Source organism: Nicotiana tabacum, chromosome 21, assembly GCF_000715075.1.
Source record: "Nicotiana tabacum cultivar K326 chromosome 21, ASM71507v2, whole genome shotgun sequence".
Lineage (NCBI taxonomy): Eukaryota > Viridiplantae > Streptophyta > Magnoliopsida > Solanales > Solanaceae > Nicotiana > Nicotiana tabacum.
The window spans coordinates 81612403-81628670 of NC_134100.1; the positions used below are offsets into that span (position 1 = coordinate 81612403).

Here is a 16268-nt window from a genome sequence, read left to right on the forward strand (position 1 = left end):
GTGGAGACGCGTGCGCCAGACACATATGTAAAATACTAACTTCATAAATATTTACAGTTTATTAATATTAGTTTATTTACATAATAGTTATGTTTTTATTTCAGGAAGATTATCGTAAAAGGATGGAAGAATGGCAATAAACTCAGCCTCCTTCAACTCAACCAACACCTGATGATATGGCTTCATTGTGGACAGCGGTAGGGGATGGAGTAAATAAAGGCAGAGTTTACGGACTTGGAGTACGTCGACCTACAGGTCATCCAAACCCACTCTTATCCAATTCTTTTTCTTCTCAAAATCGAGAACAAATGGAAGATATGAGAAAAGAAATTCGTGATTTGAAGCAACAGTTGGACTCACAATTCAGAACATTATTTAAGATGCATAAATTCATGAGAAAACATGGGCATGATCTATCTGATGATGAGGATGAACGAACTGAATATGATTTGTAGTAGTTTAGGTGTATGGTTTTGGTTGATTAGTAAACTTGATTGTGAGAGACAACTTTATGTTTTGTTTTAAAACTTGATTGTGGGCTACTATTTGGATGTTTTTATGCTCAAAATTATTAGGTTTAATGGATTTGTTGGTTTAGATTGTGTTAATGGTTGGATTTGTTGGTTTAGTTTGTGTTAATGGTTGTATTTGTTGGTTTAGATGCTATATTTGTTGATATTTATTGATTGGTTGTTCGCGTTATTGTATTGTAATTGTTTGACACGTGGTGTAGCTCAACATTGAGTAGAATTCTGCCCAGTTTTACAGAAAATTCCGACTGATTTCTAACGAAAACGGTCGGACAACTGCCAAGTTTTTTTTTCAAAAATACTCAGATTTCCGACCGAATCGGTCGGAAATAACAAAATAATTAATTATTTTTTAACAGTTTTCGATGGATTCCGTCGGAAATTAAAGAAATTTTATTTTTAATTATTAATTTCCAACTGATTCGGCCGGAAATTATATATTTTTATTATTTAATTTTAAATAAATATTTATTTTATTTATATTATTGCGACTGATTCGGTCGGTAAATTCCGACCGTTTTGGCGGTCGGAATTCAGCCATTTTCGGTCAGAAAAATAATTTGGTCATCTGATCTTTTGAATTCAGACTACTTTGGTCGGAAATCACCGACGGATTCGGTCGAAAATTATTTTCCGATCAACTGTTTTTCGATCGACCAATTTTGGTTGGAAAGTTGTCGAAAATTCGTGATTTCCGTCCGTTTTGGCGGTTGGAATTCAGCCATTTTCTAGTATTGAAATACAATAGACCTTCAACATTTACCGAAGGATTTCCACTTCTTAAAGTTAGTGTTTGATAAGTCGTCGATGTCCACCTAATCCAGAATCACTTACACTAAAAGAAAGGAATTCTGCACTACTTACTTTATTGCATGTCCAAATTAGTGTCAACTTGACACAAGCATCATGTATGGAAGTTATGTCTTTTGAAAAGGAAAAGAAAAAAACTGTTTAGGTAAAGTTAATTAACTACCATTAAGAGTTTGATTTAATCACAAGGAGTTGAAGTCACACAGTTATTGACATCAAAGCAAAAAGAATGTTTTTACAGTAACTTTAGGATGACCAGAGAGCGGATTGAAAAGAAGAATTTTGGCACAAAGAATAGAGTTTTTGAACAGGAGGTCACAAGTTCAACCTATGAAAATAACCCAATGCAAAATTATAAGATAAGACTGCGTGTGATAAACCCAATATAGTCCGACCTTTTTTTTGTGACTTTGCACATAGCTATACCGAGCTATCCTATTATTATTGGAAAGAGAGGATAGAACTTCGTTACAACACTTTTAGGAACTATGTGTCATGACCCGCCATATCATCATGTCACGTAAGTGCCATTTGGCATATATTAATGCCATGTGGAAGCTTATATATGAAATAGACTAGCACATGTGGGAAGGTTCTAGAGAAATATGGAGATTTCTCATGGAAGACCTTAAAACCCTATGGAATTGCTAGGAAAGTCCTTAGAAAATTCTAGTTATGTAGAATATTTTAGAGAAGTGACTTACTTGTAAATAAAAAGGGCCCTGTGTATAATTATTATTTACTCACTAGCCTCTATGAAACTAGTATATAAAGGGGTTATTCATTTGTAACTGATCAAGCAAAACAATTAAGTTCTCTCTAATACAAAAGCTTCCTTTGACAATTCTCCTGTGTTCTAACATTCCATTAGCGATCTTTAGTGTAGTAAGGCTGACTTGGCATAGCAAGAACGTGAGCAAGTTGTGCAAAATCATGAGCGAGTTGTCAAGTGCCGCACGTGTACTTAGTCAAAGACTAAGGATGTGATAACGTGGTATCAAAGCAAAGGTTATGACTAAAAGAATATTAGAAAGAATACAAGAGATTGCTAGAAGGAAGATTTGTAGGGAACCCTGGTCGGAATTACCAAGGGCGTGGTACTTGCAAAAAGGACCAATGTAAAGGTCCTAAGAGAAAGTAGTATGGCAGTGCACGGGACTCACGCGAGGTGGCAGACTTACTTTGGAGGATGGACAAGTACTTTGAGATAGTCAAGGAGGATGACAAAGTTGTTAAGGTACGCAATGCCTCAGTGTAATTGACCGAGATTGCCGCGTTATGGTGGCGTCGAAAGTGTACTGACATGGAGAAGGGGCTATGCAAGATTGAGACATTGAAGAAGTTCAAGAAGGAGTTGAAGAAGCAATTCTACCCGACAAATGTGGTGTACGAGGCTAGGCGGAAGCTAAGGGAACTCGGACAGACGACCACAATTCGGGAGTATATGTGCGAGTTCACTACCTTAATGCTGCAAATCATGTCATTGTCCGAGGAAGATTCCCTCTTCTACTTCTTAGATGGGTTGCAAAATTGGGTAAAGCATGAGTTAAGAAGACATCAAGTAGCCAACATGGACGAGGCCATAAGGGTAACCGAGTCGCTCATTGACTTCAATATGGAGCTTGCCAAGTCCAAAAAAGGCAATGCCGAGAGAGGTAGGGGAGATCATGACAAGGACAACGAGAAAAGCATAGACGAGGTATACAAGGTCAATGGCAAGGGGCCATCCCATAATGGACTGGGGTCTAAGAAAAATAGCAAGGGGCCGGAAAACGGTAGCGAGTACGTGCCTAAAGGAGGGTACTACTTCTGTAAAGGATCACATCACGCATGAATTGTAACACCCCGAAAAATTTCAAAATACTTAAGCGCTATTAAGAAAGTCGATGTGCGCTAATTATATTATTTTGTGTGTATACAAGGACTATTATATGAATGATATCAATTGATCATTGATAATATATGTATGAGGTGCATTAAGAATGGTTTATGGTCTAAGAAGAGCCCCAAGGCTAAGTCAAGTTGAAATTTTTATGATGGGATAAAGTTTCAAGTGAGTTCGCACAAGACCTAATTTTAAACGATCATACCTCTCTAGATGTGAAGAGTTATATGGTGTATTACCTATCAAATTAAATCCCTTTGAATTTAGTTTCTAACTCTTCAAACCATTCGTCATTTGAACATTCCTACAAGAAGTTATGACCAAATTACCAAAGGCTGACAAAATGCGATTCTGCGAACAATTATGCGATCGCAAAATGGTTATGTGACCGCAAACTGGTCGCAAAATGGTCCAGAACTTCCCAGTTCTGGGCACTGAATTGTGCGACCATTGTGCGACCCACACACCAATTGTACGGTCCATTGTGTGACCGCATAGTTGAATTCAGTGGGTTAATTTTTCTCTTTTCATAACACGACCCCATTTTGATAAATAGGTTTTGGGACTTATTTTGGGGTATTTTTCTGAGGGTTTTAAAGAGAGGTAAGAGCATTTTAGAGAGAGAAGGAGGGAACCTAACATTATAATCATCCAACCTTGCACCAATCTTTAAGAATCAAGGAAGCTAATCACAAGATCTTCATCTAAGAGGTAAGGTTCCATACCCTAGTTTCCAATTTTGAAATTGGATAAAAGATGATTGAAAAAGATTTGATTGTGGAGTGAAGGAAATCTTGTAGAAGAACATTGTAGTTAGATTTGCACACCTAGTGTTTGATAAAATGCTCAAATGAGCTAAGATCATGAATATCTTCCTAATTATGGTTCAATTTTGTTATGTCTCAAAATAGATTGGGATTGCTAGAATTTTTGAAACGTTGTAGTAATTTAAGGAAAGCTCAAAGCAAGGTATGTTGGCTAAACTTTCTCTCTTGGAATTGAATTCCATAATGTTTCTGTAAGTTTCCAAGTATGGGTTGCATATTAAAAGGTTATGGCTTTGAGTCGTATTTCAATAAAAGATAGTATGCCAAATTGTGTGAGAAAATCTCCATATTCTTAAGACTTATAATTGCTCATATGTGTACCTAAAGTCTTGATTGCAAATGTTTTATTGTTGATAACCTGTAAAGGTAGTTGGAAATAAAATAATTGAATTGGGGATATAGAGTGTGGCCAACGTGCCAAGAATTTAAGTTATGACTGTGGCTAATAGTGCAAATGATTTGAGAGAATGCGGTAAAGAATATAAAATGAGCATCGATTCAACTATGTTAAAAGTGATTTGGAAAATAGAATTTGCCTAAGAGCTTTTGTACTCAATTCATGCCCATTTGTGGCTGCTTTAACTAATGCTTTGCTTTATAAATATATCCAGTGTGATTCGAGATACTCATGTGGTGAAATTGTACATTGTCATTTCTGGGGAAGAGTATTGCAATAGTAAATAGTGTATTGATTGTTATGATTCTTCATGTGTGTTTCCATTGTTTGTTAGTATGCCTCATTCTTTGGGAAGAAACCAATTGTGTTTGAAGTTCCCATTTCAAATGGGTTTGAAGTATATGATTTCTGAAATTTTCTATATATTGCTATTTGATGGTGATCTTTGAAATTGAAAGGGGTGAAAGTGTGGAATATGAAATACGGCCATCGTGCCAGGTATAAAGAATCTTGTGAATGGCAAAATGAGCCAAGGAAAAATTATTGTTATGAATGACTGGAATTACTAATGAGAATTTATATAATGTGAAAGATGTTGAGGTGAGTACAATTGTATTTATGTTACTTTTGTGTGTAAAATCAAATCAAAATATTTTTGGGAGCATCATTAGCAAAAAACCAAGGAAGAGTGGGTCATAAGTCCCACACTTAAAACTACACGTGCCGGTGTAGGGGTGGATTGGGATTATTCCCCTTATTTGGGATGAAATTGGAACCTTTGAAAAATTATGATATTATTCCCCTTAATTGGGATGAAACTGGAACCTTTGTGGATTGGAAAAGTCAACCCACACGGCATATGTGGGAAGGCGGCCTAGGTGATCGGGTGGAGATCAAACGCCATGTTGCGCACATGGTGGTAATACTCTTGGTAACAACTTTCTTCCGCATCACATGTCAAACTAAATTGTCCGTGGGGAGATGGCCTAGCCGATCGGGCGTGATCGGACTCCGTGCTAACAAAGATGGTGGTATATCAGTACTAATGATCTCCCAACCAAAAATTGTGTATGAAGTTCGTATTTTAAAAATTATTATATTTTAACTCGACATTTAGATATTATTGATTGTGACTTGTTGTTTCTATGTGTTTCCTTTTCTTATATGGGTATTCTATTTTGAAAGAGGACTTTTAGCTATATATACTAGTGCTATTCGACAGTATAAACGTCCCTTTTGCCGGGGGAACTGCATCTTTAATGGATACAGGTGGTTCTACAGCAGGCGGCATTAATCAGTGATAGCAGTACACTCTTTTCAGCTGATTTGGTGAGCCCCTCTTCATTTCGGGGTCATGTATCTTTTGTTTCTCATATACTGTATTTTGAGGTATAGCCGGGGTTTTGTTGCCGGCATTTCCATATTACTCTTCTATTGTACTTAGAGGCTCCGTAGACAGGTTGTGGGTGGTGTATGATGTTGGAAAATGAACTAGAAATGTTGCTATTTGGCAAACATGCTTTTCATTAAATCTATAAAGTTGTAATACTTTGGAAATTATGAATGAAGTTGCTAATGGAATGAAATTGAGTTGTTAATAAATTATATTCAGTGTTTGATTAATGGAGTACATTTCCTCTTTATTCATGGATAAGTTTGGGTAGAATGAAATCTAATAGGCTTTCTCGACCGGGTTCACTCGGTTGAGCGCCGGTCGCGCTCCCCGAGTTTGGGACGTGACAAACTTGGTATCAGAGCCTAAGGTTTTAAAGTGTCATAGGATGTTTCGGAGCCGTGTCTAGTAGAGTCCTTCTTATCGGTGTGTTGTCGATCACATCTATAATGAGGAGGCTACTTTGACATTTAGGAATTTCACACTTCTTTGATACTTCAGATCGTGCGATAGAGCTCAATATAGGAAACTAATTTCCTCGTCATGTCTCATTTTCCATATGAGTAACCAGCAAGTTCGAGGTAGCGAGGAGTGAATGAAAGAATCAGTCGCTAGGGTAAGTGTCCCTATTTCTATTAATGTTACCCCGCCACCAGTTTATGTGGTGAGAGCACCTAAGAAATGAAAGAGAGTTATTGGCATCAATAAGCCGAAATCTTTGATATGAAAGAAGAGCCACTCGGGTTTAGCCACTCGGTTCATGTTGGATGATTCTTGAAATATGTTATGGTTGTAGAAAAACGGGGCACAATAAGAAAAAATGCCCTTAGGTTGGATACACATATTCTGGTATGCCCGATATGCGGGCGAAAATAATTTGCGTCATGTTGTGAGTATGCTCAGAAGCGCGTTAGGGGTGGTAGATTTGTACAATTCCAGAAGTCCATACAACGAGCTGTTGCAGAGATTGTTACTCCCACCATGAAGGCTTGGAGGAAGACTAAGGGGAATGCTTATGATGTATGCAAAAGGGTAAATATAGGGTAAGTGGGGCGAATCAGTTTAGCGGACCCCATCCTCATTGTGTGAAGTGTATGAGATGTCATTCGGGGGTATGTCACTATGGTACTAATGTATGTTTTTGATGTGGAGTAGAGGGGCATCAATTAAGGTACTGCCTTGTCAATCTAAAGTCATTAAGTAAGTCACTCCTTAGTACATCATTATGAACACCGCATTATTTTCATTGTTTTATATGTACATCCATATTGAAGAGGCCTACATAAATATGGTATTAACCAAAACGTTGAATCACAAAACATTGCATACTTTCTGAACGAGACGCATTATTCGTGAAGCCACTCTATCACAAATTCTCTTGTTTACAACCTCTTGAGGAATTGAGCTCTATAAATATGTCCTTAAATTAAGTTATAACTCTAGGATTAATACTTCTCACTTGCTTTCCTAACTTCCCAACAAGGGACTATATCTGATGAATTTCTTATGAAACCTTTTGATTCGAATGAATAACATCTGCTCATATGTGACTATGCACGCACCATCATAATAATTACCTACGTGGTATTATATCTAATGTAAGGCAGCCTAGTGTTGAGATCCTTCTTAAGCAACTCTTTCTTTCTCCGATATATGTGGCTTATATGGCTTGAACAGTCACCCTACTCCTTTGTGAGTATTATCATGAATCCTTTCCACGGTCTAGTAACATGAGAGCATATCTTAGCACCTATCATGTGTGTACATGTCAATTGAAAGAGGCCACTTGTCCGCATAAAGTTTCTGAGAAATTTGAGGTTTTCACAAACACACCACAGGAAGATCTATTTGTTCGCCCTACTCAGTATGACTTTCTTGTCCAGCTAGATCCTGCCTTAGTGAGTAACTAACATTGTTCCTAGTATTGTAGTTGCCCATGAAGTGGCCTTGTATTACAACTTGATAGTTATTATGGGAAAATAATATGTCTATCTCATAGAAAAGTGTTCATTTTCTCTAACCAATCCATGATTTCATCCCAAATATTCAGATGTCCCAGCTATGTGGTTTCACTCGTGAAAGGTTGAAATTAGATGCTTCCAGATTTTGGCACATATCATGAGTATATTGATTTGAAAGATAAGTTTGTCGCATCTCTTGTTCTCTCATATATGATCAACTATCGGAAAGGGGTTAAGCTGTCAGAATGATAATAATCTCACAAGTGTTCAACTTCTTTTTCATCCCCATGGGCTTGTGACATAGATTCCTTATGTCAGTTAATGTTAAGACCATAATGCAATTTCATGCATTTTGAAACCCATATCATATTCGGGGTGCCAAAATATTCTCATTTCAAGTTAAACTGATTTTCCCTACACTCCAGGAGACGACTGGTGTCATGTACTTGGCCATTTCTCTTTGAGGCTTACTATTGCCGAACAAGGCACATATGGAATGAAACAATTGTTGCTGTCTTTTTTTTATGACTCATTTCTTTTAAATCTCAGAATCATGTACATGGTTCCCATATTATCAATACCTACTAGCCAACTCTATGACTCGTTTGTTGAACCAATGATATCACCACAACAAATCACCATGTCAACGCATTGGTAGTGACCTTCATGTCTCTTAGGATATAACCTCCTGAAATGCCGTGCTCAGCACGTTGATGGATTCTTGAATAATTTCAGCCCAATATCAAACCTCGTTGTTCCTATTTTTAGTAAACCTATGGCGGTTAAAGGTTCAAACATATCAAAGAAGAAGCATCATTCCATGATCAAATATATTGGATAGAAAATTTTATGGTCATATCCATGCTAGCACATCTTAGAGGAATGTTGGAGGTTGCCAAAGGTTTAGTTTGGGTGTTCGCGTGAAGATTTAGAGTTGAAGAAAGTGAATGGGTTATTCTCAGTATTTTCTCCATGAGGATGCTATGTGAATTGTTAATAAAGGTAAAGTATGTGAAGTCACATTAGGCCTTATGAAAGTTTGAAAGGAAATAGGCCAAACTATGAGTATGATGTTTTCCTATTATTGTTCTGCATGTACCCGGTGTTTCATGTGTCTATGTCTAAGAAGGTGAAGTTAATGGATAATTGGATTATAAGGAGCAACTATTTGCTATCCTTGTTAGATAAGTCCGAAAGTTAAGATTGCCTCCGTCAAATGCTATGGCTAAATTTGTGAGTCCAGGAGATCACCTCGTAGGCCGAAAGTGTTGAGGAAAGGAAATATTCTCACTTGTTTGTAGAGCCAAATGGTTGTGGTCCAAAACCGTACCTTCTATGCATTATGGTTTAAATGTGTACATTTCATGTAAAGATACCACTTTTGTTAATGTAATGCCCTAATGTTGAGATCGGTATTATTGATATATACTGTGATGCGTCGTTGAGTAATGGATATATTGTTAGGATTGATTTCTAGGATTCTCTGACAGGTGGATAGGCCCAGTTACAGGGGAAACTCTGTTGAAATTTTTAAGAATTTGTAAAGATAGCCAAATCTTAAGGTCCATAAGTAAGTTAAAATTTTGGAAAAGATGTATAAGACCGATGTAGTCATAAGTGCTTATGTATAATGGTTAGAGGAAAAATGATGGTAACTCTATTCTTAGAAGGGACTTGTAAAACATTCGAGGATGAATGTTCTTAAGTGGAGGAGAATGTAACACCCCGAAAAATTTTGAAGTACTTAAGCGCTATTAAGAAAGTCGATGTGCGCTAATTATATTATTTTGTGTGTAGACAAGGACTATTATATGAATAATATCAATTGATCATTGATAATATATGTATGAGGTGCATTAAGAATGGTTTATGGTCTAAGAAGAGCCCCAAGGCTAAGTTAAGTTAAAAATGTTATGATGGGATAAAGTTTCAAGTGAGTTCGCACAATACCTAACTTCAAACGATCATACCTCTCTTGATATGAAGGGTTATATGGTGTATTACCTATCAAATTAAATCCCTTTGAGTTTAGTTTCCAACACTTCAAATCGTTTGTCATTTGGACATTCCTACAAGAAGTTATGACCAAATCACCAAAGGCTGACAAAATGCAATTTTGCGAACAATTATGCGACCATTATGCGATCGCAAAATGGTTATGCGACCGCAAGCTGGTCGCAAAATGGTCCAGAACTGCCCAGTACTGGGCACCGAATTGTGCGACCATTGTGCGACCCGCACACCAATTGTGCGGTCTATTGTGCGACCGCATAGTTGAATTCGGTGGGTTAATTTTCCTCTTTTTATAACTCTACCCCATTTTGATAAATAGGTTTTGGTGCTTAGTTTGGGATGTTTTTCTGAGGATTTTAGAGAGAGGTAAGAGCACTTTAGAGAGAGAAGGAAGGAACCTAACATTATAGTCATCCACCCTTGCACCAATCTTCAAGAATCAAGGAAGCTAATCACAAGATCTTCATCTAAGAGGTAAGGTTCCATACCCTAGTTTCCAATTTTGAAATTGGGTAAAAGATGGTTGATTTGGAGTATGATTCTTGGGTATAAGAGTATTATTAATACATGCTTGTACTAATAAGGTTTGTGGGAAGATTGTTGAGCTCAAATAAGTAAAGATTGGGTTGTGGAGTGAAGGAAATCTTGTAGAAGAACATTGTAGTTAGATTTGCATACCTAGTGTTTGATAAAATGCTCAAATGAGCTAAGATCATGAATATCTTCCTAATAATGGTTCAATTTTGTTATGTCTCAAAATAGATTGGGATTGCTAGAATTTTTGAAATATTGTAGTAATTTAAGAAAAGCTCAAAGCAAGGTATGTTGGCTAAACTTTCTCTCTTGGAATCGAATTCCATAATGTTTCCGTAAGTTTCAAAGTGCGGGTTGCGTATTAAAAGGTTATGGCTTTGAGTTGTGTTTCAATAAAAGATAGTATGCCAAATTGTGTGAGAAAATTTTAATATTCTTAAGACTCATAATTACTCATATGTGTACCTAAAGTCTTGATTGCAAATGCCTTATTGTTGATAACCTATAAAGGTGGTTGGAAATGAAATAATTGAATTGGGGATATAGAGTGTGGCCAACGTGCCAAGAATTTAAGTTATGACTGTGGCTAATAGTGCAAATAATTTGAGAGAATGCGGTAAAGAATATGAAATGAGCCTCGACTCAACTGTGTTAAAAGTGATTTGGAAAATAGAATTTCCCTAAGAGCTTTTGTACTCAATTCATGCCCATTTGTGGCTGCTTTAACTTATGCTTTGCTTTATAAATATATCCAGTGTGATTCGAGTTCTATATACTCATGTGGTGAAATTGTACATTGTCATTTCTGGGAAGAGTATTGCAAGAGTAAATGATCTATTGATTGTTATGATTCTTCATGTGTGTTTCTATTGTTAGTTAGTATGCCTCATTCTTTGGGAAGAAACCAATTGTGTTGAAGTTCCCATTTCAAATGGGTTTGAAGTATATGATTCTTAAATTTTCTATATGTTGATATTTGATGGTGATTTTTGAAATTGAAATGGGAGAAAGTGTGGAATATGAAATACGACCATCGTGCCAGGAATAAAGAATCTTGTGAATGGCCAAATGAGCCAAGGAAAAATTGTCATTATGAATAACTGGAATTACTAATGAGAATTTATACAATGTGAAAGATATTGAGGTGAGTACAATTGTATTTATGTTATTTTTGTGTGAAAAATTAAATCAAAATATTTTTGGGAGCATCATTAGCAAAAACCGAGGAAGGGTGGGTCATAAGGCCCACACCTGAAACTACACGTGCCGGTGTAGGGGTGGATTGGGATTATTCCCCTTATTTAGAATGAAATTGGTACCTTTGGGAAATTATGATATTATTCCCCTTAATTGGGATAAAACTGGAACCTTTGTGGATTGTAAAAGTCAACCCACACGGCATATGTGGGAAGGCGGCCTAGGTGATCGGGTGGAGATCAAACGCCATGTTGCGCACATGGTGGTACTACTCTTGGTAACAATTTTCTTTCGCATCACCTGTCAAACCACATTGTCCGTGGGGAGATGGCCTAGCCGATCGGGTGTGATCGGACTCTGTGCTAACAAAGACAGTGGTATATCGGTGCTAATGATTTCCCAACCAAAAATTGTGTATGAAGTTCGTATTTTGAAAATTATTATGTTTTAACTGGATATTTGGATATTATTGATTATGAATTGTTGTTTCTATATGTTGTCTTTTCTTATATGGGCATTCTATTTTGAAAGAGGACTTTTAGCTATACATACTAGTGCTATTCGATAGTACTAACGTCCCTTTTGCCGGGGGTGCTGCATCTTTAATGGATGCAAGAGGTTCTACAACAAGCGGCATTGATCAGTGATAACAGTACACTCTTTTCAGCTGATCTGGTAAGCCCCATTTTATTTCAGGGTCATGTATCTTTTATTTTTCATGTACTGTGTTTTGAGGTATAGCCGGGGTCTTGTTGCCGGCATTTTCATATTACTCTTCTATTGTACTTAGAGGTCCGTAGACAGGTTGTGGGTGGTGTATGATATTGGAAATTGAACTAGAAATGTTGCTATTTGGCAAACATGCTTTTCATTAAATCTATAAAGTTGTAATACTTTGGAAATTATGAATGAAGTTGCTAATGGAATAAAATGGGAGTTGTTAATAAATTATATTCAGTATTTGATTAATGGAATGTATCTCCTCTTTATTCATGGATAAGTTTGGGTAGAATGAAATCTAATAGTCTTGCTCGGCCGGGTTCACTCGGTTGAGCACCGGTCGCGCTCCCCGAGTTTGGGGCATGACATGAATGCCTAGAGTTGGGAAAGCTTGCAATAATGATCGGGAACTTTGCTCAGGCACACAAGGGTGACACAGGAGGGACCGCCTGCATTGGGGAAATGCGCTTGGAATCTAAGTCAAAAGTAAAGGATTCCAAAGCCTATCTTAGCGCCAGCAAATTGAGCACGGTGGTAGCAAGAAAAGTTGGGCGTACATAGTTGAAGAGGATGGCAAGTTACAAAGTGATGGCACGTTATCGGACCTAGACGATGCACCAAGCAGAGGGGACAAGTTTGCTAGAAAGGATGGGATCACGGAGGGCAACCAAATAGGGAGTGGAAGAATGGAACCGATGCTTAAGAAGCTGCTAGACTTGGTTGAGTCATGGGGAGATTCAGGCCAAGAGCAAGGAGAGGCATCCGATGGGCAGAGGATCGAGGCCATCATTGATAGCCATCCAAAGTACAAATAGGGCAAGAAGAATAGTGACTAGTACCTTGTGACATGGGAAGGCGAACCGCTCCATATAGCATCATGGCTAATGGACAAAAATCTCCGACGACACCAAGGCGATGTGCGTGCGTACGTGTCGATGCTTTGTACCGAGGGCGGCACAAAATTGGGTGGGGGAGAGTGCTATGACCCGCCACATCATCATGCCGCGTAGGTGCCATTTGGCATATATTAATGTCATGTGTAAGCTTACATATGAAATAGACTAGCACATGTGGGAAGGTTCTAGAGAAATATGTAGATTTCTCATGGAAGACCTTAGAACCCTATGGAATTGCTAGGAAAGTCCTTAGAAAATTCTACCTATTTAGAATATTCTAGAGAAGAGACTTACTTGTAAATAATAAGGGCCTTGTGTATAATTATTATTTACTCACTAGTCCTTATGAAACTAGTATATAAAGGGGTTATTCATTTGTAACTCATCAAGCAAAACAATCAAGTTCTCTCTAATATAAAAGCTTCCTTTGGCAATTATCTTGTGTTCTAACATTCCATTAGCGATCTTTAATGTAGTAAGGCTGACTTGACATAACAAGAACGTGAGTAAGCTGTGCAAAATTATGAGTAAGTAATTGTCAAGTAATGCACATGTACTTAGTCAAATACGAAGGACGTAACATATGTTTGCATAATGTCCACCCTACATAGATTGGATAGGATAGGATTGTCTTGCTCCCAAAGTAAACAAAGAAAGAAGTTGACAAAATAGTGAAGACAAATATGGTATAGGTGTAAACTATGTTAGGGCCACTCTCATTTCATGTAGAAAATGCGTAGTCGTATCTACTTTGAACAAGTTGTAGACCATATTATCCTCCAATAAATTACAATGAACTTTCTTTTGTAGATTATTTAATGCATCAACATGCCTTCGTCACCTATCATTTGAACCAGACATATTAAAGGCATCCCAATTATTATGCAACTTTCCTTTTTTAAATACAAAAAATGACTTTTTGTTCCCTTGATAATGTCATGTATCATCATATTCTACTCTTAAATAGTGTTTCACCATTCCCATGATATTTACATTCTTTTACGAATCACAATATTATTGTCATATTTCTCTATCATTGCATATTGGCCAGTGATGGCTTCTAAAATATATTTCTATTATATTCTGTCCCCATTCCCTCCCCTCCAAAGAATCCTTCTCCTACATCATAATTCATAATTAAAGTTCGGCAGAAAGACAAGATAAGCCTATATTTTAATGGGCAGACTTATTTGAACAAGACCAAGGTAACTTAACCTAGCTACATCATGTCTCTGCAGTTATTTGTCCAAAGAAGAGAAGAACGATTGTAACTCATCAAATTCAATTAATTTAAAGTAGGGGAGTGCAAAGGTTTAGAATAGTAAAAATGGTTTTAAGTGAAAGGGTTTAGATCTGAAGTATCAACAAAGCATATCCAGCCTCTATTTCAACTGTAAAACAACTCTAGTTCAAAATTAAATGCAAAAGAAAAGGGAAACAATTTTACACTTCTTTTAAAGGAAACTACGCTTCCATGTTGCTAACCTGAAGTTTTGCTGGTATTATCACTTTTATCCCACGCCAGAAACTATTTATATTGGATAGCCAAAAAAATATATAAAATTTATATAATTTTTGCATATAACATATAAAATATATACAAAAAATATACAAATACATTTTTTCGGCGACTATTCTACGTCACCAGCTTTCATGTAGCCCTTGGCGGCGACTGCATAACAGCATAAGCATCCCATTCAATCAGCAGATGATTTTCTTCCATCTTCATCAAAAGCTTTTCCATCCCTATTACATCAGGAACAGATGCATATGCATTTAAGCGGATATTATAGGAGATACTATCACCTGCAATTCCTTTATATTCCATCTCTTGCACTAACAAGTGTAGTTTCTCAAGGTTTCCCATTTTAGCATAAAGGTTCATCATAAGAGTATAAGTCACTAAATTAGCATCCTGCAAATCCCTCATCTTTTGCATTATTCCTTCCACTTTACTCCATGATTTTGCATCGGCATAGCAGTTTAAAAGAGCACCATACACACAAGAAGCTCTCAGAATATCTGGAGTGCTAGCGAAATACTTCTCTGCTGCTTTCAGACCGTGAGCTTTTGATATCAGATCCAGCCGAACTGCAACATCTCTAGGTGATAGATAAAGACGCTCAGAGTTGTTAATCCATTCATAAATCTGAAACAAAAATAAGAAGCAGGAAATTGAATCTGACATGTACAGCACAGTAAAAAGGGGGGAAACGAGAAGAAACAAATTGCTGGAACCTAGACCAATTTGCACTTATTATTAAGTGAGTGCAGCATGGTTGAGTCAACTCTAATCATTCACTCCTGAGTTGCAACTTGAATTTAGTTTTCCTTTTTAACATATTATTTTATGTTACTGATTGTAAAAATCAGAAGAATGATTTGAAGTTTTTCTTCCTTGTATTTTCATTATCTCATTTTGGAGTACTTGTCTTGGATTATATACAAGTATGAATGAATCTAGGGTTACATCCTACATTGCCAAGTACCTAAATCAAATACATGGAGAGAGCAAATAATTAAATTACATATATAAAGTTGTACATGGAGCAAATAATTATAATACACATTCACATGTGCTATGCACAATGTGAATATACCATCTGAAAGGGCAGGCCCAGAAGTGGGTTGTGGGCAATTAGGCCCAATCCAAAATGCATTGAAGACCCAAGATAGGCCCAAAATACGACTGGCCCATAATTGTTAAATATAACAGATCTGTACATCATCGTCTCTGTACATCATCGGCTCCAACACTGATATCATTGCTTCAGATTATTAACAATGTCTATGCAATAGTGTCAGAAAAAATTTCAAACCTTAAACCTTTTATTTCCAAGGCACCATTGCCATTACCATGTTATGTGACATGCAGTTTAATGTTTTTGTACACAGTTCATTCTTTCATATATTCTTTCCAAAATAAGAAAAGAAAAGGAGAAGAAAAAGAAAAAGATAACTTTGGGTTGCATTTGCTCCCAATTTAACTTTAAAATATATACATATCTAGGTAAAGTAACCCATTGTGATTATTGACCATATATGGAACTTAGTATACATATCTAGGTACTCAGTATTCTTACGCTCTTCATGTTGTTTGTGTTT

General features: G+C 36.8%; 1 protein-coding gene across 1 annotated transcript; it reads right to left on the bottom strand.

Moving 5' to 3' along the window:
• Positions 1 to 14814: 14814 nt before the first annotated feature.
• LOC107825257 (pentatricopeptide repeat-containing protein At2g20710, mitochondrial-like) lies at positions 14815 to 15929 on the bottom strand. The gene is made up of 2 exons (XM_016652088.2): positions 15888 to 15929; positions 14815 to 15312 (listed from the first exon to the last, which is right to left on the bottom strand). Exons 1-2 carry the CDS (start codon positions 15927 to 15929, stop codon positions 14815 to 14817), a joined length of 540 nt encoding a protein of 179 aa, XP_016507574.2.
• Between the last annotated feature and the right edge of the window lie 339 nt (positions 15930 to 16268).

What these genes read in the sequence shown, in the direction of transcription:
- LOC107825257 (XM_016652088.2), bottom strand. Translation starts at nt 15,929, where the DNA reads ATGATATCAGTGTTGGAGCCGATGATGTACAGAGACGATGAT. An exon ending in TGATGTACAGAGACGATGAT is followed by an intron (nt 15,313 to 15,887) that starts GTACAGATCTGT and finishes TTTTTGTTTCAG; the next exon opens with ATTTATGAATGGATTAACAA.